The 25,906-nt window shown below is 35.9% G+C and overlaps 1 protein-coding gene across 11 annotated transcripts in view; it reads left to right on the top strand.

The window, feature by feature from the left end:
• The window catches only part of LOC126750933 (tyrosine-protein phosphatase 99A), a 519,418-nt gene that overhangs the window by 445,198 nt on the left and 48,314 nt on the right, over nucleotides 1-25,906 (top strand). For all 11 annotated transcript variants that reach the window (XM_050460777.1, XM_050460776.1, XM_050460775.1 and 8 more), the window contains one exon: nucleotides 17,729-17,932. In XM_050460777.1, coding sequence (XP_050316734.1) covers nucleotides 17,729-17,932 — 204 coding nt within the window. The remainder of the gene's footprint in view (nucleotides 1-17,728; nucleotides 17,933-25,906) is intronic.

Raw genomic sequence — 25,906 nt, 5'->3', positions numbered from 1 at the left:
TTTCGCAGAATAAAAATAAATTTAAAAACAACAAAGCGCTTGCAACTTTGCAAAGGTCCACTTGAGTCAGCTAGCGACGTAATTGTTCGAAAATATGTACAGGATGTTTTAGCCAGTATATGTGTGTGTGTATGTGTGAGTAAGCATGCTTTATTGTCTATACTGCTTTCAACAACAATCAACGAATTTGTCACAACGACAGCACACACACGCGCGCATACGCAAACACACACATGTAGACATATATATATATGTATGAGTTGAAAGCACCATATCGCCACCTACAACGGACACTGAGTGTTGGCAATAAAGTGAATTGTTGTTGTTGTTGTTGCAGTTTCAACTCATGTTGATTGAAAAATAGCGCCCACATTGTCAACGCTTACCACGCCTACGCTAGCGCTGTTGTTGCTGATGCTGCCGCTGCTACTGCCGAGGCTTGAGGATCATGACATATCCGTTACATAGAAATTCAGTGACATGTTGATGGAAATAACTTCCGCCCTAGCGCTGCATATACACTACAACTACATACACATACACACATACATATATTACAACTCACATCCAAATATTTTACAACAAAGTAAAGCTCTGTCCCTCGCACCTTCCGAGTCGCTATAACCCTCCACGCATGCTTGCCTCAAAGTAAACAAATAATGACAACAAAAACAATGCCACTAGCGACAACAATAACAAAAGTCGCTGTAAAAATATAGTAAAAGTCCGGAAAAAGGACAAATCCCACACCAGCGCGTCGCAGCCGGCAACAGAGGACGGCAGCAATCAGCAGGCAAATGTGGCGACGTCAGCTGGTGTTTGGCTCAGCGTTTTGCTGTTCACTCACTATTTACGAGTATGCGGTGCTGTTTAGTCACCGAGACTTGTTAAGTTTGCATGAAGCCACCAGCCAAACAGAGCAATAGTCAAAGAGCAAGCCAGACGGACGGACGGCGAGCCAGCAACTCGAGACTGTGTAGCCAGCCGGTTAGTTAGTGGCAGACTTTTTGTTTGCCGCCTCGTTTGCATCAGCGCACAAACACAACAAACACGCACACTGCTGAAATTTACCAAGTATTTTATGCGTGTGTGTGTGTGTGTGTGTGTAAACTTGTCAACCGAGCTCTGCATGTCACACTCGACTGCCGCCAGGACATATGCTCCTGCAGGAGTGCTTTTTAGTTAGAAAAAACAACACACAGAAAAAGACTCTTTCAATTCGACTTTTGCATGTGTGTTTGTGAGTGTGTGTGAGTGTGTTTATGGCCGCTGGTGCAACGTACGTGACATTGATGAAATTTAATGCTGCCAGTGATATCCGGCGCATATCCTCTACACGCACACACGCACACAGACAAAACTGCTAAGCACTCCAGCAAACATTCACTCACACGCCTTTATATGTATGAACGATGTGTGTGTTCAAAGGCCGCCTGCACTTGTTTGTATGTAATTACTTGTGTATACTGTTGGTTTGGCGCTTCCGCATCTTCTCTGTGCCATTGTCCCGTTTGTCTTGACGCTTGCCACCTTGAAGCGTAAAATGTTGCATGCTGCGTCCTTGCTGCGCTGGCTTTGCATCTTTGTGCTTAAGATTACTCGGAATTTTTGAATATGTTTTTGAAGCACACTTGCTGTTTGCAGATAGATCATAGCTGTTTGCACATATGGCGTCTTTGCTCTTAAAATTGCAAATAAATCATGGCTTTTTGTTGATGTGAATGCTCCTGCAGTGGCATTTGTCTTGCCGACATGGCTATGTGTGCGTATATGTGTTTTATGAAGAGTACAAAATTTCAAAATTTCTATTTTTGAGAAATTGGCTTATATGTAAAGGGCATCACTCGTGAATGTGACATTCATTTGGGTAGGGGATTCGAAAATCAGCCGAGATCAAGCAAATCGCCTTATTGTCATAACGAAAGCCTAACTCAAATCGTTTGTAAAAAAAATTTTCGTAAAAGTCTATTTATAGAAAGTTTAATTGTAAGCGCTCATAACGTTTGCCTCAAAAATTAATTATAGACTAGTGAAGTAGCCTTTAAAAATGATAAAATAATAGAGAAACTCATAGCAGGTTGAAACCCATCCGAAACCGGAGAGAGAGCGACGTGTTTGTATTTCGTAAAAGGCTTTTCGTATTTATATTCAAACTTCAACTTATTTTTTATACTTATATTAACAAATAACTCAACCAATATGTACCATATCGGGCGAACACTTTTTGTCAAATTTCCGCTAGAGTTATTATTCCATCAGTGTAAAACTTCCTTAACGTAAATCGAAATTTCGAAATTTCCAGAACGGAAGCGTTCGAACGAATTGTTGTGCTACACGAACTGATCCAGCAACGTCTCCGTAAACTTCTCAAATTTCATTAGTGGCTTGCATAGCATTCTTACCTTTTTTATACAAAAATTTAAAAAAAAGCGAATTTATTCATTATATTCACTCATTTTTGAACAGTTGTAAACTTCATCGAGTTTAATTTTTTTTATTTAAATGAAGCTTAAAGGCTCACCTTTCCTTCATTATATTATATTATACAATATGCTTGGTAGCACTGGAGATATACGACTGCAAAGACATCTATTAACAAAATACGAAAATACTTTTTCGACTACCTAATATTTTATGAATACGTAATGACGTTAGCGGCTTGCTTGCACCGAAACTATAATACCCTTCACATACAAAGAAGTTACGCATAAGAACTTAATTTTTATCGGGTAATTTGTACCGCAGCTATATACTATAGTGATCCGATCAGAAACACACCTGCACCCCTCAAAGCTATCAAAATAGCAATTCGTAGTAAAAACCAAAAAAATCAAAAGGAGTGTAAAAAAAGGGATAAACTATAGTAAACAAATTCATAAAGAAATAAAAAGAACGCTTATCTTCTTCTTATTTAAGAACACAATAATAAAAGAATCGCGCATACAAATATTTTTTGACTTAATATAAATTGGGCCATTTCTCAATTATTTGAGAAATTCAAAAGAAATGCGGTAGTCATCTACATGAACAGAAAAATTGTTGCTTGGAGACAGCTAATTGCCAAAAGCAAATCTAAAATGTAATAAATACAAATAACACCAGCTAAGGACACATGACACGCACACACGCACACATACACATGAGTAAAGCGTTAAAGAATTCCATGACAACCGTGACAGTGGCTATTGCCAAGGGATAAGGTGTTGCCATAAGATTCACTCGAACAAAAGCAGTATGCGCATAAGCAAAAGAGAACAAAAACAAAAAAAAAAAACAAAAGAACAAAAACAACAAACGTGTAGCGTAAAAAAACACGCGACTTATCGCTTGAGCGAGCTAAAGAAAATACAAATCTAATTAGTTTTGAGCACAAGCAAGCCTTCTCAGCTTGTCAAGTGTTATGTACCATACAGCTGGGAGTAGGCATGTGTGTGCATATGTATGTATGTGTGCTCACGCCGATAAGCAGTTTCTTTATTGTGAACGTTTGGAAAAGGTTCTGTCGCGTTTTTATGTATATTTATTCAAACGAAGTGGAAACGCGCTGTCATAAGTGCCTCGTAAAATAACAGGAAAAGGCAAAGGTAAGGAGTAAATGTAAAGTTTGTTGTCCAAAAAGCAGATAAACAAGATGACAGTTTGTTCTTTTATAACGTCACCTAAAATGCAAAATAACGTAACATCACTTTCCATAAGTTTACAGGCGTAGAAAAAACGATGTAATAGAAACCAGTCATATTGAAAAAAAAGTTTTTTTTTTTTTTTAAATGGTTATATATTGGTTATATATGAGAGCGGAAGCTGAAAATTTTATGCTACATGTTTGTGATGTGATTTAGTGAATCGTGAGCGATAAAAAACTCGATTTCGATTTTTTTGTTGATACGTTGTTTTCCATTTTGACGATATATGTGACCTGGTCTACGAAAAGGGAGCTAACGTGCGAAAACTTTTTGAATTCTATCACGTGAAAAAGCATCTCATCTTCCATCCGAATCAACTGAAAAGTGAAAATTGATTTTTTGACACCTAAGACCAGGTCACATATAGTATACATATAAAAATTTTGTATTTTCAAGGAACAAACTGATGGCTGGTTAGTAAAAAGATGCTAGAAATATAAGTGTCTTAAGTAAAATTATATATAATCGCGTAAGCGGTGCGCCGCCGATAAAGAAGAAGAAGTAAAATTATAAGAAAGTGTTCGTTTTATATTTTTCTCAAGGAAACATAAAAAAATGTAATGCCTTTGCCTTAAAAAAAAATTTACCGAAAATATAGTTTTATAAAATACATTTTAGAGAGTACTCATACCGTTCTTGGAAACCTGTTAAGTCAATAAATATGTAATGCTTCAATATTAGCCAATTTGTTGTTGCTTTTATCTTTAAAATTGTGTGCTTATAAACTTTAAATAGATTCCTCCAGCAAGTGGTCTGAATACTACAGCTATCTGAAATTTTTATAGTGTTCCACAAACCCGGTCCATACCTAGTACTTCCACTGGTACGTTTTGGTGTGGAGAAAAAGATTAATATAGATTAATATAGCTACTATAAGAAATCACTAACTTATTTTTAACCATTTGAGACCTGTTAGCGTATTGTGGGTTGTTAGTATACTTGCTTTTATTATTCCTACTCCCCTCCTTTCAGATAAGATGCAATGAGAAAGTATTTTCAATAACTTAAAAATTAATCATGAAATCTGTTCTACAAAAATATGTTCTAGCGAGTTCTTACTGCAACCGTATTTCACTAAGGTCATATTGTTTTTATTTCTCAAAGCCTAGCTCCTTCACAATAATTTACTGAGCAGTCTGTAATTTACCCTTTTTTACCCTTTTGATACACTTTTCTTTAATTTTAACACATTTCGTTCTAGAACGTTTGTGATTACGTGAATCTGTGATTTACCTCACTGAATTATGAACGCCTAAATCTAGACTATATTTGATTATGAATTTACTTCCTATACATGAAAAGTTACTCATGCGCCTAGTAGCTCCCATATTATTAATTCGTATACTACATATGCAAAAGTCACTCAGATTTAGATTTTTTATACTCTCTTCTGATTTAAAATATGAGATACTATAATATATAGTAAGCGTGAAAAGCCGAATCGCCAAACGATCTGACTGTATGTACGTGAACTAGTCACTCAGTTTTAAAGATATCGATTTGAAACTTTTCACATGTTCTTTTCTATCCAAGTAGCTGCTCCTTAGTTGGAATCGCCGAAATCGGATCACTGCAACATACAGCTGACCGCTCAAAATCCAGTTCTTGTATGAAAAACTTTTTTCTTTGTTAAGACATCTTTACAAAATTTCGCACGGGTTATTTTGCTATCAAATCTATCATTTACTTTAATTAATTAAGAAATTATTTTATTGCGCAATTTCTAAAGAAACCGTAAATCTCGGTAGAAATTTCAGTTTCTTGCAGCTCTTTGTGCACATTCCATCATTCAGCTTTCGCCATCAAACCCTTTTCGCTGCTCGTTAATTTGTTTGCTCTTTTGTAAAGTCATAACTTCTGTCATTTATGTGAGACAGCTAACTAAAGCTGTTTGACTACTAAGCTCACCCACACCCACACTCACACACACACACACAACCACTGTGCAGTGCAATAGCAAAGCAAATTGTACAATGACAATGTAACAAGCCCTAAAGTGTAATTGTCATTCCTATTACCAGTGCATCAACCACCGACTCTCGCTTCACTCGCATGTCCTCTTAACTTTATACACGTATTTCCCCTCCAGCAGCAGCTTTGTCCAGCCACAATACTGCTCGCATTGCCATAGCTTGTCGCAGGCAAATTAAAAGCATCTCTACAACAATGACAATGTGTCATGACAGTCGAGAGTCAGTTGAGAGTTGCCAGTTGGGAGGCGAACAAATGTCACGATGGCATCAACTGCAGTTGCCATGGACTACTGTTTGATGCGTTGCTTGCAATGTGCGTTCTATTGTATGAGCTGGAGTTGTTGCTACCTAGCTACCGTTAGCCGTTAGCAGTCAGCTACCGCTGCATACATATAAGCTTATCATTTTGCTGTTGTACTTCTCAACCGGTTAACAATGTATTTCCTTTATTTTCATACCAACAGCCATACTCTCTTACATTGCATGCATTTATTGTATTCTTATGTACCGTTATTTCATTTCTTAATATTACCGTTATCTGCACTTGTAGCTGTGTCTTAATGTTTTTATGTGCTTTTTGCTCACTTGTCGGCGATTAAAATGTTGCCATTGTTCTTATTGTTCGAATTTATTTGCTCAACTCAATGCCCCGCTTTTCTTTTTACTACTTCTACTTCTCCCGCCCTGTTCCGCCGTGGTATTATTTGATTGCGATCATCCTGCTTCGCTGCGTGTCAGCCGCTGTGACATTAATACCCAAGCAACACTTTAAAATGTCACGTAAAACGCTTGCCGTCAACCGAGCGGACAAACAAAAATGCGTACAACAAACGAAAGAAATGTGTGAGTGTGTGTGGATACATATTATACCATATATAAATTAAGGCGGTGTGGTCTAAATAAATGCTGGTGCAAGCTGAGTGACACTTTGTTGAGTTGTCAGCCTTGTTGTTAGCTTGTTAGCTTTAATGACAGCTAATTGTTGTTATTGTTGCTTCTGTTCTGTCTCTTTATTATTTGAGCGCATTATCGGTGTAATTGTGCTGTTACACTCACATTCGCTGAAGTATTCATATTTATACAGACAAATTCAATACAAACGCATTTACACACTCACATATATATATGTATATATATATACTAGTATGCATACACATATGTACATTAGGGTATAAGTTATTTTCTAAGCTGATCTTTTGTTTTGCAGACGACCCGTAAAGTTTCTGGCTTTATTTTCAATTTTAATCATACTTCCCTTTCCATAGATGTATGTATATAACATGGGTTTTTTTATTATTTTTCATTAGCGTAGAAACTCGCCAACTTTGAGAAATTGATATTCTAATACAAACTTCTTCATTCTACAGAACAGAATTTGGTGATTTTTCCCATAAAAATTTTTTTTTTTTAAGTTATACTCAGTCAAAGTTATGTGTCAAATGTACTGACCATTCATACAAAGGGCTTATAAATGTTATGTTACTCATACGACATGGTGTACCGTATAAATTCTCCATTACTGAATTACTGACCCTCAGTACATATGACGTATAACTTGTACCGCTTATAACTTTTAAATGTACTGAGCACTCATACAAGTGACTTATAAATATTATGTTGCTCATACGGCCTGGTGTACTGGGTGAATTCTCAGTTGATGATTTACTGAGGCGCAGTGCATTTGATGTATAACACTTAAAGGCATATTTTATATAGAAAAAATCATTTAGACCTTGTTTGTAGAGCAGAGAATTATTAGTAGAATATCATTTTTCAGGGTTGCAGATTTATTTTCTTTGAAATTAAAAAATGTATTGCAAAATATCAAAAATTTTCCATGTTAAATATATATTTGTAAAGTAAAAACGGTTTAAATTAAAAAAAGTGGAAAATAATCAACTTGGAACCTAACGGACACCCTGATGTACATACAAACACTTATGTAATGATGTAATATATATCATTAATGAGCTTGTTTTTTACAATTCTGTTAAATTAATTGCCTTCAAAATTTATTAAAAATCAAATCGAAGTTATAACTTTTAATTATTAATTAAAAAACCAATTAAAACCAAATAATTAATAAATTAAAAGTTAATTAGAATCGTATATTATCATCAATAGTATGCTCAGCTCAAACTGTAGGTTCACCAATAATATTTCTGTATGAAACTTTGTAATTTGTGCAACATTTTCACGTTTTTCTTGTTTTTTGCAAACATTTGTTTTCGTATGTAAATGTCTCGGTTGATGTGCTATTCGCCAATATAATACAATTATTAGTTATTAGTTCACTATATTCAGTTTCAATTATTTGTTCTGAAACAGTATTTTCGATAGCAATAAATTTCTTAAACAATTTGAAAAAATACCATCTTTCTCGAAAAGAAATTAAGAACTGAGAAAACTACTTTCGAGTACTGACTCAAAGGGTTCAAGAAAGTAAAAGAATTTACTTTATAATTCTAGATTATGTTAGATTAAGCTGGTGGGCCAATGAGCCACGCATAGACCAGTTTTGGTCTTCTGCGATACCAGATGGAGTTCAGTTACTAGGCTAATGAGGAGTAGTCATACTGCGCGATGCCTGCGCTTGACGTGAATTTCAACAGACTCTGTGGCCTCACTATCGATACCTTCTGCCGTGTATCATACCGTGGGGTTCCCGGATGCTTATAGCGTGGCCAATGCGAGACAAGTACACAAAAGATGAGATAAAGAAGAGAAGAGAATACGCCTCAATTTCGGCGATCAGCTCTTCATTCGACGAAAATTAAATCTAGCCAGCAAGCATTCTTTTGAGATCTGTGATCAAAAAATAGTTTCTGGGGACCAGATTTGGTGAAAATGGGAATACGGAGGAAATTCTAAGTCCAATTCATGGAATTGTGACATCGTTTTCACTAACTTTTGACTCCTTGTGACTCGGTGTATTGTCTTCATTTTCTTTTTCTTCAACTGCTGCCGTTTTTCGGCGATTTCGCCTTACATATGATCCAGTAAAACTATGGAATAGTCTTTCCTTTTTCAAGGTGTTCAATAAAAATTATTCCATGTGCATCCCAAAATACCGACGCCATAACCTTGCCAGGGAACTATTATGATATTTCACACTTTGAAGCGGGTTCATCGTGTGCAGTCCACTCAGATAACCGTCGATTGACTTCGGAGTGAAATTATGGAGCCATGTTTCATTCCGTTTTACGTATCAACGCCAAAACTCGGTTTATTATATCAGAACATCTCCTCAAAATCATCAACTCCTCGTTGTTTTTGGTCAAAAGTAAGCTCAAGTCGCACCCATTTTCCACGGACTTTTCTCTTACCCAAATAGTCGTGAATAATATGATGTACATGTTGACTTATTATATCTAGAGTGTCTGCTATCTCGAACAACTTCACTTTACGGTTATCCCACATTATTTTGCGGACTTTTTGTTACTTTCGTCGGTAACAACCTCTTTGTGGCGGCCACTGCGTTCACTCTCTTCGATGCTCATTGTACTTTTTTTTTACCTTGATGATTGGTTTCCTTGGAGCAGTGTCCGGAAAATCGTCATAAAGTCAAGTTTTTGCTTCAATTGTATTTTTTCCGCGAGTTTTCTTTTTTTTAATTTTTTTTTTTTCACAATAACAAAAGTTGCTTCCCTCAATAAGATTTAATTTATTAAATAATGATCCGACAGCTGCCAACGCGCCTTTTGAAGGTTAGGGCTAACTAAAACTCATATGAATTTAATTCTAGCAGTGCTATCTATATACATACGTGCCAGCCCGAGACTTTTCTATTGACCAGCTATCTTCAAATAGCATACATAATTGCTTATATCAAAACTGTTAACGAAAATAATAAAAATTTTGGCGATTGGCAATTCTTTCAATTTTTGCTTTAAATATCACTTAATTTAATTAAAAGCTATGAAATAGTAAAATGATAAAATTAAAACTGCTTCAGAAAATTATTGCCAATAGCAATTCGAAAATATTTATGAGAAACTGAGATAAATGATCAACTAACAGGAGCATAAAGAGAGATAACAGTAAAGAATAAAGAAATTAATGAAAAAGCACCAAGGATATCCTTGCTGCCACAACGCATTGAATTTTAAAATAATAAAAAAAATCGCTTGCTAAGCACAAACAGATAGAGCTTGCCACAGCAGCGCTAGAGAAAGTCACATAGCATATGCATAATCTTATATGTATGTGTGTGAGTAGTTTTGCTACTTGAGGTCAGCGCTTATTGCCTGCAATTGATTGGTTGAATGGCCAAGTCGTAATCGCCGTTAGTAATGCATTCGATTGTTGTGGCATGTGGGGCAGCTGAAATTAAGTTGCCCGTATTTTTGCGATTTTTTCCCACAATGCTTTCGCTGCTATATCACAGTATGCATGTATGTTTGTTCTAAGAGTGGTTATCAAATAAGAGGCAACGGCGGAGCAAGAAAACAGCAAAAGAAACGAAGAAGTGCAGCAAAAACATGCAAAAACACAAATGGCTGGGGTGGGAGGGTAAGTAGTGTATGCGGCATGTGCAGCATTCAAATGTGCTTCATTTATTGCTTAATTGATTTTAATTTCAATTTTTCTTTCCCCAACGGTCCAAAGAACCAACACAAACATACACATATGAAAGTATGTGTGTAACGGCAGCCAGGTAAATATAGCTGTCATTTGTTGCAACGCCAATGTTTATTTGACTGTATCAATACACATGCAAACAAACACACACACACATATATATATATATATATATATATATATACGCTCTTTGGTGTACTTGTATAAAGGCGTGTTACCTTCTCTTGTGTGTATGAGTTTGTGCGTCCGCATCGTTACGTTTGTTTAAGCATGTGTGCGTTTGTGCCAAGGATGCCGCTGAGTGCCTGACCGTTAGTCAGCTCGAGACCAACAACAGCCGCATATACATACATTGATACATTTTTCATTGGTCGCTCCACGTACGAACGCCACGTATGCGCCACTTGCCGCACACCGCATGCCACACGCTGCCACACGAACTGTAAGCTACGAGCAAACAGCCACTTTGCTGCAACACTTGTGCACAAATGACGCGCTGATTCAATACCATTTCCTGTTGCCGTTATAAATTTGCACATCCGTTTCCGTTCCATTCAAGCGCAAACGAGTAGAAGCAAACACCCGCGTGCATATATGTTCACGTGTGTGTGTGTGTGTGTGTGCTGCATTTATAACGTGTTTGCCACTCCTTTCGCCATCGCTGACGCCGAGCCGAGCTAAGCTGCCGTTGCTTTGCAGTTTTTGCCACATTTTTTCATTCCTTCTGTGCTAAATTAATTCTTTTCTTTTTCTTTCATCCTGTTCTTTCAATTGCTCTCGCATTCGTTGTGTGTTGTGGATTTATTGAATTGCATATAAAAAATGCATTTCTTTTATTTCTGTGCGATCAACCGACTGTGCGCTGCCATTGCTCGTTTATTCTACGCTTCCTTAGATTACTAGCAATGGCAGTTTATTGAAAGTTGTCCATACCAGTTAGCGCACAGTGGGCGGAGAATGGGCATTATTGAAGCACATTTTTATTTAAATATGAGTAAAATAATTTAAATAAGGTAATTAAAAAATAAATTAATGAAAACGAAGTAAGATAAATTAAATTAAATTAAATTAAAATAAAATAAAATAAATTAAAATAAATTAAATTAAATTAAAATAAATTAAATAAATTAAAATTAATTAAAAAACCTACTTAATCTAAATTAAAAAAAAAATCTTAACTTCGGTTCCACCTCTAGTAAGCTATAAAACAAAAATAAAATTAAATTAAATAAATTAAATTAAAATAAATTAAATTAAATTAAAATAAATTAAATAAATTAAAATTAATTAAAAAACCTCTCATCTAAATTTGAACGCATACATTTTATCACTTTTTAGGAAAATTTTTTTTATGCCACAACAAAATTCAATCATTTTAATTTTTTAATATATTTTTTATTTGTATTTTGAATTGTACAAAAAAAATTTTTTTTTTCGTTTTTTACATTTTTAATATATATTTTTTTTTTAAATCAAAGTAGTCCCCAACAAAAAACAGTAGTTCACTGGTCATGGTGATAGCGGCTGTTCATGCTGACTGAAATAAAAAAGTCGAACGGATGATTATTCAGTAGTTCTGCAGCTATCGTCCTTACCAAATATAATCAACTTCATTAAAAAAATGTCGGACTTCAAAAAAAGTCACGAAAATCTTATTTTTTTTTTGTTAAAAATCGTTTAAAAAATATCAAAATATTTTCGAAAATAAACAATTCTGATAGGGACGATAACTATAAATGAGTAGAAGCACATATGTAAATTTTAAAGCAATCGGTTGAATACTTTTTTTTTAGGGCCATGACAGTTTCAGAAAACGATGATTCGAGAAAAATGCAGACTTGTCATGGCGCCTGGTAGACAGTCGCTTACGACACGTCGGCGACTATGAGCTGTAACTTATCAAATACTGAATTTTTCACAGCATGTTTTCAATAGGTTTTACTGTCAAAATATAAAAAAAAATCGATTTTTCGAAGTGATTACATGAGAATACACCCTTAAAGAACTTAATTTAGGCCGCTCAGTTTGTATGGCAGCTATAGCCTATAGTGATCCAAACCGAACAATTTCTTCGGAGATTGCACCGATACTTTTGATAATAAATATCTTCTCAAAAGAAATAGTTTTCCATACAAGCACTTAGTTCTGATCGTTCAGTTTGTATGGCAGCTATATGCTATAGTAATCCGATCACAACAATTTCTTCAGAGATTACGCTGCTATCTTTGATAATTCCTGCCAACTTTCGTGGAGATACCTCTTCAATTGATTCCGATCGTTCAGTTTGAATTGCAGCTATATGCTATAGTGGTCCACTATCAACGGTTCCGACAAATGCGCAGCTTCTTGGCGACTCAAAAACTGAGGCCCTAGTTTGCGTATATATAGACAGACGGACATTTCTGAAACTACGTAGCCTGGTATAAAAATGAAATCTAATAAGTTAACTAAAATAATATTCGGTCTATAACTATTCTCGTACCTGCCAGACTGTCAAGCATGAATCAAGCCAATTTTTGATACCATGTGCTAGGGTCAACCGCATATATATTCCAGTGCAGGCGTTCTGCATGTAACGGAGTAAAAGGTAATCAAAAGAGTCTGGGCTATAAGGCAGGAGAGTTACAACTTCCCAGTCGCTGATTTCCAAATAGTTTTTAACTGCTCTTACAGCATTAGGCCGAGTGTTATCATGATGGAAAATTATTACCTCGTGTCTATTCGCAAATTCCGTTCATTTTTCGGCAATCGCTCGCTTCAATATGATGAATTAGTATCGGTAGCGTTTCTGATAAATAGTTTTACCCAGTTTTTTTGGGTTTCTACAGCAGCCCTTGCTGATCCCACCAAATACAAAGCATTGCCTTGGCGTTTTAGGTACTCAGCATTGTCTTTGATTTGGTTGGTTGGCAAGGTTTCACATATGATTTTTTGCATTTAGGGTTAAGTCGCTTGCAAGATCCATTCTTCATCACCATTACAGCAACATTACAGACATGCAAAATCAGTTTTCAAAGTGTCTTTGCTTAAATTCATATGGCACCCGAACGCTAGATGGCCTTTTTAAAGAAACGTTTTGAAATAGTTACTTGTTTGTCTCCAAAAGACTCTGCAAAGTCTTTTTCTGTTAAGAAACAATCTGAAACGACTAAAACTTCCAGTTTCTGATCCTCAAACTTTTTGGATCGCTTTAGACGTTATTCGACTTCCAAGCCAAAATCACAAATTTTAAGTCCTGTAAATACCTATGTTCGCTCAGCTAGAGCATATTCACCATAAACTTCCACCAAAAAAGATGGCTTTCCGCGGAAATTTTCTTCATACTTAAGTAAGAATAAGAACTGCTCACAAAAACACTATTGAAAACCCAGAGTTCAATAATTTGAGTGAAAAAATTATTATTTTTCGCGCTTCAAATAAATGACATACTACTATATACTGAAAAAGATGCAAAAGGACAGTGTATTTTCAACATAATGTCGAAATATTGGAAAAATTATGTATATTTTTTTAATTTAAAGACAGAAATACATAATTTGGTCCAAATAGAAATTTAATTATTATTTTTTTGCGCTGAAGTCGAGAACTGTATCATTTTCGTGCCTGTCATAGGACCATGCTTTAATTACAGTTCATAATTGTGAAAAAACCAGAAATTGAATCATAATACTATTACGTATACCTATCTTCTCCTGGTTGGCATAGTTTTTGCTCCTTTTATCAGCTGCCGCCCATGTAAGCGCTTCAAAGAAGAACAGCGGATAGATTCTTTATACCGTTTTTATATGCATAATCGAAGCAAATATCTCATGAACAAACAAACACATCTACATGCTAATGGCTATTGGTGTTTCCGAAGCTGTATTTGTGTTGGTGCACTGACCCGCCTGCAGAACGGCTACGGAGCAGCGCTCATTTGTCATATAAATGAAATTCAAGCAACTGCCGCCGTGGCATGGTGCCAATACAGCGGTACACAACTACACGCGAGCTTATAAATGAATTTGTCTATATATATATTTGTATATATATATAAATATATATTTATATGTATATGTATATAGGACGCAGAAATCCAATATTTATGTATATATAGGTATATTTCGTTCAAAGGAATTGGATTTGCACTCAGAGTTTTACATCTACGCCACCTACACATACATGTACATGCGCGCAGTGAAAGCTCATATATGTGTGTGTGTCAAAGTGCTCACCGGCATAAGCTTTCATACAGACTATAAAAAAACACTAGCGCTCTTGTTGTTTTTGCATTGAAATCGTTAGCTTTAGTTTTTCCATGTCGAATGCTTGCTTGCTTCACACGTCGCTTCCGTTCAATTTTATAAAAACGTATTTTATCCTTTACGATATTGTCCACTGATCACCGCCAAGCGCTGGCTCAAGTGCATGAGGCTTACATATGTATGTGTATATATACATGAGTGTATGCTTGCTCATGTGCACAATAACATATTGATTAAAATCGCCTTTTCCTCTTATGCAACATATTCTGTTTCCTGCCGCACGGCCTGCGCCCCCCTCCCCGCCCCTTCTCTACAGTAGCCTCTTGCTGTAAATGATGACCACTTCGATTATTTGACTTCGTTTGATCCTTGCACAAAGGAAATATAATTGGCCATTTCCATTTGAGCCATTTCAGCCAGGGCTTACAACTCTTCACGTTGCCGCTTTTCATCAATTTCGTTGAAAGAAGTGCGCTCGCAAGTAAAGCCGTATTGCCAAACCTTGCCTTGGCTTCATAAACACACACACACACTTAAGCTTGTGCATATCCCTGAGCATTTATCTATTTAAATATTTGTTGTAGCAGCACTCGCTCCCTCACTTCGCCTCCACGCCGCCGCCTTCTGCTAAGCATTCGTTGCAGTTGACTGGAATTTAATTTGAAAATTGCACACTATACACACTCATACTCTTTCTCGCACTCACATACACACACACACTCACTTTGAACTGATTAAATATTTGATAGCTTACTAAGCAAACTCGTTGTGTCGTGGCCGGAAAAAAATTCAATTTTGATTTCCAACTACGAAATGTGTCCAAAGCTCATTGACGGCCTTCAAATATACAATTGTTGCTGCTGCTGCTTCGTTTTGTGATCGCCGCCTTATGCGCAATTTCATTTGAGCAAACACACTGTCACATACACAAGCACTACTTGCAAGCGCTTGCCTCGCTTAAACGCCACAAAATATGCAATGGCATTCAGTAATATTTTATTATGCCATTCGCTCATCAATTCAACTGGCTGTTTGCTTGACTGCTTGCCAGCCTACACGAACACACATACATATATCTGTATATATGTACATAAGTGGCTTCAGGCCGTATAGTCTTCTCTCTATAGCTAACTGTCCACAAACCATGTAAACGACCTTGTGCCGCTGCGCTTTCTAACCCTACGCCTACACAATTCCTTAGCAGCTTCCCTCGACCACTCTGCACGCTTCCCCGTCTCACTTCATTATTATTCCTCTGGCAACAGCCTTTTCCATGTCAACTCAATGATTTTTCCACTCGCTTTCAAAATGAAATCGTTGTTGTTGCTGGGCGTGTTCTATTTAACCAGTCACCAAATAGCAGCTCACAAGCTCACATCTACAGTAACAGCTTCCCCAAAATAGTAGCGACGGAAAGAATTGAATTCAAAGCATATAAAGTGAATTGTTTAAAATTCTCTTGTAATTTTGCTTTTCTTTCTATTTCTCTTTTCTGCCTTCAAATATTTTAGTCACTTGTCAGTGCTTTGTTATCTTTGGCCGCTTTATTCGTTTACTTAAGGCTTTTGGAAATGACTTTGCTGCACACTTTGGTGTGTGCGTGTGTGTGTGTGTCGCTTTAACCTTTTAACTCAATAGTCAAGTGCGTCCTTATCTTGTTTACAATGCTCTATAACCTTTACAGCCGCTGACCTTAAGCAAATGCTATTGACTTTTATTGCGATGCAGTCAAACTAAATTGAAGAGGAAGCTGCTCAAACAGTCACACTCATACATACATATATAATAAATACATGTATATATTCATATTCGTACGAAAGGACACTTGTTTAAATTCTGTTATGATTTTTTTCACAAAGCTTTTTAAAGTATTTTTAGTCAAGCCTTCTCTTTCGTTTGTTGTTCAAAGGCCTAAAGCACTCAAAAGCCACAAATTTGAAGCTTTTTGAAGCTGCTTTGTTTTTGTTAGAAGCATAAACAAATGTTATCAAGATATTGTATACGAACTTGGGTACTTAAATATTTAGATATTTACAATGTACAGAAAATATTTTGTTTCTGTTTTAAGGCATATCCCCATAGGGTGTGCTACAAAAACAACTTTTTTACCAAACTCTTAAATATAGTACAATATTTTAAATATAATTTTAAACAAATATTAGAGGATCTTCTTAATATATGACATTAGTTTGTTAAAACTTCAGAAAAGTCAAATAAATTAATATTTACTGTTACAGTAATCAAGCTTTGGACAATCGCTTTAAAAGCTTTTGCTCTCAAGCTTTCACACAAATATACTCTGCTTTTAGCTGAACACTCAAAGCCCGCTTAAATATATAATAATGTTCTGTTAAAAGCTCTTAAAAATCATTTAATATATTATTTATAGCGACAGTAACCAATCTCTGGACAACCGTTGAAAGCTTAAGAAACGTCTTTCAGTGACGCAAAACCCAATTAAAAACCATAAGAGAAATATGATCGCAAGCTTTCGCACAAAATATGTACATGAGTTTAAAAAATTAAACAATACTTAACCCTTACTTATTTCAAATAAAAAAATTTTAAATTCCATCTGAATTAAAAAATCGTAAAAGCTTTTCGTGCTACCAAAAGCACATACGAAGCACAATTTTTAAGAATAGTGCTTTAATGAGCTTTTCATTAGATTATTAAAAATTATGAGGCATATTTCAGCAAATATTGAAAGCTGCTTAAGATGTCCCCCTGAAAGCTTTCACACAAAACCTACTCTATTACAAATAAAAACTTTGAAATTTCAGTTGAATTAAAAAATAGTGAAAGCTTCTCATGCTGTCAAAAAAATATCGAATTGATTTTATTAACTTTTCATTAGATACAAATTGGTACATAAATTTCAGCAAAATTAAAAAGCATTTTAAGATGTTCCCTACTAAAAGCTCTAACCTGAGCCAGAGACTTCAGGTCGGATCTGAAAAAGCTTTGTAAATACTATATACAATATGAACGTTTCAGAATTTCAAAAAATTCGATGGTAATGAATGAATTTTTTGTTTTACTGAATTATAAAAGATTTTCTGAACCAAAAGCTATGGGTGTATTTTATTACAATATTTATCCTACATATCTTAAGCAGCCGTTAAAAGCTCATTAAATGAGCACATTTCACTTGAGATTTTGTATACTTCAGCTAAATGATATTACCTTCACAAAATCTACTTCTTAACATATTATTTACTACAACTATTTTTTTTTTTCATTCCAGTGCCAAGTAAACCATTGAATTTAACCGTTTTGAATGTAACATCGACCAGCATCACTATGTCATGGTATCCACCAAAAAATCAAAATGGCGCCATCGCTGGCTACCATGTCTTTCACATACACGATAATCAGACTGGTGTGGAAATTATGAAGAACTCACGCAACTCGCAGGACTCGCTCATCATTTTCGAGCTGCCTAATTTAAGTAAGTGACTTTTTAAATTGTGAATATTATTTAATGACTTTTACTTTGAAATGAATATTATTTACAGAATGCAATTTGCATTTTTCATTTGCAAGAAATTTGCAGCCCCAAAAAACTAATAGACTACATAGTAAACTATTCAGCAAGCGCTGAATATAATTCAGCTTTGCTTCTTAAACATCTTCATAGTCCGATGAGTAGTATTTACCAACCAAAAATAAATGAGAATATAAGTAATACTAATTCAGCAAGCGCTGAATATAATTTAGTTTTGTTTTTAATTTTTAAAAAACTATTTACCTGTCTTTATAACTACAGAAATTCCGAATATTATTATTTAGGAACAAATATCATATCAGAGCATTAAATAACTTTAATTTACCGTGCCAAAATACCAATTCAGCATGCGCTGCGTATTACTTAGCAGTACTTTTTTACTATAGAAAATTATTATTATTATTTATTAACAAAAATCATGTACGAACATTAAATATACTTTAATTTTCCAATATAACATTCAATTTCCGTGCCAAAATATCAATTCAGCAAGCGCTGAATATAATTCAGCATTACTTTTGGTCAAGTTTCCTACTTAAAATGTAAATAGTTGTATTTTTATGAGTGAATATTATACGCTGAATATCAAACGCAAGCAATCCGCAACCATATTATAATGTTGTGACTCATAAAAGAATAGATCAACGGAAAAATTCTCATTGCGTTTTCGTGCATATAATAAATATATTTACTTTGCTAACGATATAGTACAGTTTATGCGGCTTAATCTCCAATATTAAATATAATAGCAGAACTCATATGAATGATGTCACATAGTAAGTGGAGCACTTATTCAGCAGGTAGCTTATGTTAATAACAGATTATCACAGCAATTTCACATTCAGCGTTAATATCGCATATAATAACACATTCAGCATTCTCTTTATTCATTTCAAAAGCAATTTCGAAAATATTCAGATATATCACCCAAATGGTAATTGAGTTTAAGCGCTTAGACTAACCGACTTCCTACAAATCTCCCAACAACCAACGTTTAAACTTTAAAAAATATTCTTTGTCAAAATTTAACTTTTCACTGACGAGTCACAAAAGCTGTGCGCTAAGGCGGCTCTTAGTCAACTTCGACTGCCTGTAAAAGCACTTTTCCCTAAGCTTTCACTGTTAATTACCAATATTTCACTTCGATTTGCTATTATTTTCGCCGACAATCCACAACTCAAGTAGGCAATTATGTGATGAATTGTTAATGACGCCAGAAATGCCACCAATTTCAAATTGTTAAAAGCGGCACCCCTCAACAGCACCCTGTTCAGCCATCATGCTTTGAAAGTTCGGAACAAAATATGTAAAATAGCAAGCGAAAGCCGCACACTTAATACTTATAACTTTTCGGATATTGTTGATGCTTTGGGTGTTCTACTGTGGTTGTTGTTGCTTTTGCTATTGTTGAAGCCTCTACTATTATACTCGAGAATTGTATTATTGTATTGCCATGTCGAAGTGCCTACTTTTAGGCGTGCTAAGTTTTGCAATTATTGCTTGAAGTGACATTGAAGGCGACATTTTGGCTCTTTAATTGCCGTTTTTTTTTTGCTTTTCTGCTGTTATTTCGGGATTTTATTGACGTTGATGTAATTATAACTTGGTATGGAAAAAGTCTACATTAAGTCGATTAGCGTTTGCGCCTAATTGACTCTAAGTCGATCTGGATATTACTATTACACTTGAATGTTAGTGTTGACGTTTATGTAACAAGTGTGATATAAAATGAAGTGCGATATAAAAGCCCAATGGAGAAACCCTTGGATTTATTTGGAATATTTATGTGCAAAGTTGAGCTTGTATATTTTTCTGACTTAATTACTCCTTGCATTAAATTTCGACCCATAATATAGTATGAAGTAATTTGAAATTTCAGTAAAGTTCTTTGCTTTAAGTCTCTTAAATATTTAATTTAATTACTCAATTAAACTAAATTAAATGTATTTAGGCAATAGCTATTGCAGAACATCATTAAAATGTGGTTTGTGGGGGGATAATATTATCTGCCAAAATCTCTATAAAGTTCTATTTCATTAAAGAGAGGAATGAGAAATTTATTATTAGCAACGGATATTAAAATTCTCAAAATAGCTTAGACCCCTGCTTTTAAAGGAGCCTAAAACTCTCCCAACCATATTCACCAGCTGGACAAAGGATTCATGTCAACAATTTTTTCGATGACGTTAAATCCAGACACTAAACAACCTCAAGAATTTGTGTGTTACGTTTGATAAGTTCACACTTCTTCGTTCCCAACACGACCGCGGTCATTAGCAAATTATAAAGGCGCAACAAGATTCTTAAGTCGCTAGAAGCGCCTCGCTTTGCTCAGTATACTTTGGCATGTTGAACTCCTACCTGTGCAGAGTATACCCCGACACACTAAACATTTGTTTCACCTATGACACTAACCATACTTTTGCATGTCCCATTAAGAATGATTTCAATTAATTCTTTTTCATCTGTCTCCTTCGAAACAGCTCGTTTCCAGCATCTACGACTAAGTGATTCGATAACAGTTGATTTTGTTTGCACTGTCCTCCAAACAGGGCTTAGGTACACGCTACACCAACAGCAAGAAAATTCCCTAGTTGTGTTAAAATAAAAATAACTTTTGCACTTCGAACTCTCCAAGAGCGCTGCCCATCTATCAGTATCCCTATAAGTATACTTATTCTAGAATATGAGCTCTACTGAACGCAGATGAGATCTGCTTCTTCAAACAGCTCATCCGATTAGACTTACATTCTATCATATATAGACTAGTACTCATCAGTTTTTTTCAGTAACAATTCCTTACTATTTTTATATTATTTTATTATTTCTTACTATTTTTACAAATTTCGTGTATCGAAAAGTTCATCCGATTATTAAGCACTCATTGAAGAGTAGACCGGAGGTTATAAATTTGGCTTCCGTACGATGGTTTGATGCTCGAAGAAGTTCGAGTTAATACTCTTACAGATCTCTAGACAGTACGAACAAGCTAATATTTGTTCAAGGTTCGCGATATTCTTCAACTTAAAAAACTCTCTTCATGCACATGCCTTTCGATGCAACTCTTCGCCGGACAAAACAGATCATATTGCTCAAGGCTCGGGCGGGTCATCAAACTGTATTCATTAATAGCATTGACAGACAGCAGCTTTGATCCGGATTAACTACATTAAGATAATTCCGTTGCTAAATCCCATTTAATCTTCAAAACTTTACAGAGTTAGCTGCATTGTCGTTGGCAACATTGTTAAAAATGACCATTGTGAATGAAAAACAAGCAACACTGACAACAATTTCAAATTTTCAATAATAAAACGATAAGTTTTATGTTATATTATATTATGTTGCAGTTTTAAAAATAACGTGTTGATATGCTTTTTTAATAAAAAATGGTTTAGTAAAAAGTTGTCGGCTAACAAGCGCAATGTTTATCTTCTAACCATTTTCATTGAAAATATTATAAAAATGACAATGAGCTGTTTACGAGAGTTTCAAACTCGCATAGCTGCCGTCTGTTACCTACAAATTTGGATCTGATTAAGTGCGCAGTTAATCCGGATTACACTGCCGTCTGTCAAGGTTATAACGGAAGTTTTGTTACATTTAAATAATATTTTCTCTGGAGCGATAAGGTGCTTTAGACTGTGTGTTTGTGGCTTTTATTCAGAATAACTTTTCTAAATAGTTCAGTTGAACTAATACTCCTGATCTGGTGCCAAGGGATATGACTTGGTACTCCGAACTCTATTTCACAAATTTTTCGCTCACGAGCGATAAGATGCTTTAGACTAAGTTTTTGTTGAGAACCTATATGGTCTTACAGCTCTAACTGCTGAAACGGTTGAAGAACTATAATTCTGCCGGTACACTCTTTAGACTTTATTAGTGAGTTTACAAGATTTTCATAATGAGGCCTCATGCAATTTTAAATGAAAACCTCGAATATAATTAATGCCACCCAACGAATAGCTACCCCAGCCCCCAAAAGCCGACTACAACTGGCGCAACTTTTCGTCATGCCACCAACTTCGCACATTGCAACAGCAGCAGCAACAACAAAGCTGGCGTCATTCAACACCAACGGCAGCCGTCAGTCTTCTCAGCCGTTTTAATTTACTTTTATGTGAAAGAAAAATAAAATTAATTTGCAACTGACAAATTTGCATGCACAACAGCATGCGACGCACATCCACGCACACACTCAAACGCACACATATACATGAGTGAATATGCAGCTCGTGCTGCGCCCGCTTGTCAAAGCATATTTGCATAAGTGATGTACATATCCGCTGTCTGCCGGCGCGCGGCGCTTGGAGCGCGATGCTAGTAATTAATTTGCCTCGCCAGAAAGCGCAAAAATAAGCAAAGAAAGCGCTTATAAAGAAAAGTCACGCTGTATGCATTGTTACTGGGCGGTTGCGTCTGCATCTATGTGTGTGTGTGTGTGAGTGTGGTGCAGCACCCGCTGCCGAAAAATATGCAATTTCATGCAGCTGCAAGACAGCAGCGCGGCAGCGGAGAAAACGGGAGTTTAAAAAATTGCTAACGAAATTTGCGACAAAGCAAAGATGCTGGAAAGTTCAACAAGGAAACAAAAGCGGTGTGAGTGACAGTGGGGGGGCGCATTGGCAGTAATGGCGGCTGTGAAGGCGCTCAAGTGCAACTATTGTGAAAAGGCAAGCACTTATGTAATTTGCATATGAGGAGTTGGGGGCATGGTAGTAGTGGTATATGTAAATTTGTATATGCTTGTATGTATGTGTTTGTCTACCCTTGTATGTAAATGTATGCTTTTGTATATGTTATATGTATGTGTGTGTATGCTTTTGTATATATGTTTGCATGCGTGTGTTTGCGCCCAGCAAACGCTGATGCAATGTGAAATTAATTACTAACGGCATGCCTTTGCATTCATCAAGACAGCATATATTTGCGCACACACACATACACACGCATGCGGGCACACATTATGCGTGGCAAACAAGCAAACACAAACTTGCCACATGCACTTATGCTGCAATGCAATTTTATAATTTCAACATTGCCAACTTTTTTCGCCTGCAATTTAATAAAATATTACCACTCCGCTTTCATTTTGCCTTGCTTGTGCTGCTTTAGTCTGCTTTTCGGCGCTATCAAAATTAATTACGCCCAGCGCTGTCATGTATGCGCGCGCACAAGCGTCAATGTGTACGCATTATATATGTATGTATGTAAATATGCACATTCGCGTTTGTAATTGAAATTGAAACTATCTTTGCCGCAATGCACAGAGATTTTTTAATTATTAAATGCTACCTTTTTAAAATTAAAATACCTGCCGCCTGCCTAGTATTGCTTTCATTTAAATATTTTCACATCTATTGTCTTTGTTGTTTTTGCTTTATGTATATTTACGCTATACTTTGTCAGCTTTCGCATGTTCGCCGGATTTTATAGGTGACAAACCGCGCGCGCATATTTTAATTACATTAAGTTGCATGTGGCAACGTTGGCACTCCAATAGTGCAATAACATGCATTTCGCAAACGCACACACACACACACATGCAAGCGCATACTCGGCAACAACTTTTAAATATTTCTGTCATGCAAACATTGCTTGAGTTGAGTTATTTGCGCATGCAACACTTTATCTTCATTGACAACTGCACTCATACACTGCCATAATTAACAGGACATGGTATTGTTGACACGACGCGAACACGCAGACACGCGCAGCCACATTTCCGCGCGCTGGTTGGCGGCACTGCGCGCTATGCACTTTAATTTGACAACCTTTTTGCATTTGCTGCAAAAGCTGTCAGTCCACATTGGCAGCTCGAATGGCGCAAGCATAGCTTTATTGAGCAATAAATGCAATGGCATGCACATATGTATATATACATGTAAATATATACATGCATTCATACATACATATACATGCATACATACATATATACGCACACAAAAAAATATACATACACACACATATATATATCTATATATATATATATATATACATGTTATACACACACACCATTCGCTGCAGCAACAACTGCAAACTCGCCGCATAAATTATTAAAAAATCGCTCATACGCCCTGTCGTACATTGACACTCATTACCCATACGCCTGTTCCGTGCGCGTCCATCGACTGACTTCCCTTTAGCCACATCCACTTAGCCACTCATTGCTTACTTGTTTGGCTACTTAACATAAACACTTATTAAACGAGTGACATTTTTCAACATTAAATTAATTGCGACTTGTTATTATCGCTGACATTTTCACCGGCACGAGTAATTGTTGTAATTTTTGCTGTTGCTGTTGTACGCATGAGGAATTCCATTGACTGCTGTGTTGACTGTTGAGTCGAAATTGCAGGCGGCATGCTTGCAACCGCATTAACTGTTATGTTGTTAAAATTTTCATTTAATTAAAAAACAAATGGGAAAAATCAGTGGGAAATGGAGAAATACCGGCAACAACAATAGCAGGTGCAAAACTTGTACAATAACAATAGCAAATGCATATTTAAGCATAACAACAATTCATAAAGTTGACGGTTAACCCGAAATACAACATTTTCTGAATTTATTGCTCTTTAATAATTCATTGTACTCACACTCTCTCTCTCTCTCTCTCTGAGCAAATGTGTAAATTCATACGTAAACATGTGTGCACAGTTACAAAATTGTCATGTCCGACTCTTTGTGAGAGCAAATACATATCTATATTGTTTTTTTTAATAAAATTTCCGTCCAATTCATCAAATTTTGAAACTAATTTCTTAATGTACAATGTACATATGTACGTCATTTGTACACATAATCATGTTACCGGAAGCAAGACCAAAAATTAAGCTTACATCTAGTCAATATAATCAATGCTACTGTAGGCTCTTGCCGAAAGTCGATGCGTCTGTAAGAGTAGTTGAACAATTTTGACCGCCATTTCTCTGGATCAAGGTTGTCAATGATCTTCTGAACAAACTTTAACAAGTTGGCTGCCGAGTGATTGCCTATGCAGAGGACGTAGTTTTCATGGTTGCGAGAAAATTCTTACACACCGCATATGAATCAGGTCCGAACTCAAGTGTACCTCATTGTATCTCAAATGGATTGTGACATTCGTTGTGTGGCTTGTGACGCCGTCCATATCATCCAATTATATATTAATATTCTCGACACTATGAGCAATTCTTTGTCTCACTGGCACGGGAGCATTTTGTACTGTGCCTGTGAATTCAAATTTTTTCACTGACTTCGAATTTCTGTAGTAAATTTTAATAATTTCGATTCGTTTTTGGAACGTATATCTTTTACTGAAGATAAATGTCAAAAGAGCGCGAACAACTATGGCGTCGTTTGCTGTCCTTATCGAACTACTTTTGTGACATCCCTATTGAAACACCTATTATATAATTCAAATAAAAAATATAATAGGTTGTCAAAAAAGTCTTGCGGTATTTTCGCTAGTTGGCGCTGAAAGCGCGTAGTTCTAGTTTTATTCGTCGCATCGGGTCAGGCTATACCTTTTTGGAAAGCTCATTTCACGCGCTAACACGTGTTTGATTGATTGTCGTTTCTTTTAAGTCGTTCGTGAGTTATAGCGTCGCAAACATGTAGCAAAATAAAGAGAAAATACGGCATATTTTACAGCACTACTACGATAAAGGCAAAAACGCATCTCAAGCCGCCAATAAAATTTGTGCATTTTATGGACCCGACACAGTTTCCATTTCCACCGCACAACGATGGTTTCAACGTTTTCGTTCTGGTGTAGAGGTGGTAGAAGATGCGCCACGCTCCGGAAGTCCTGTCGTCGAAAATTGCGTAAAATCCCTGAATTGGTCGAAAGAGACCGGCATAGTAGCAGCCGTAGCATCGGTCAAGAGCTGGGCATGAGTCATCAAAAATTCATTTCAATTTCAATAA

Source organism: Bactrocera neohumeralis, chromosome 2 (assembly GCF_024586455.1).
Source record: "Bactrocera neohumeralis isolate Rockhampton chromosome 2, APGP_CSIRO_Bneo_wtdbg2-racon-allhic-juicebox.fasta_v2, whole genome shotgun sequence".
NCBI classification, from domain to species: Eukaryota; Metazoa; Arthropoda; class Insecta; order Diptera; family Tephritidae; genus Bactrocera; species Bactrocera neohumeralis.
The sequence above is the reverse complement of the archived record's forward strand: the minus strand, read 5'-3'. Positions and strand labels throughout refer to the sequence as shown.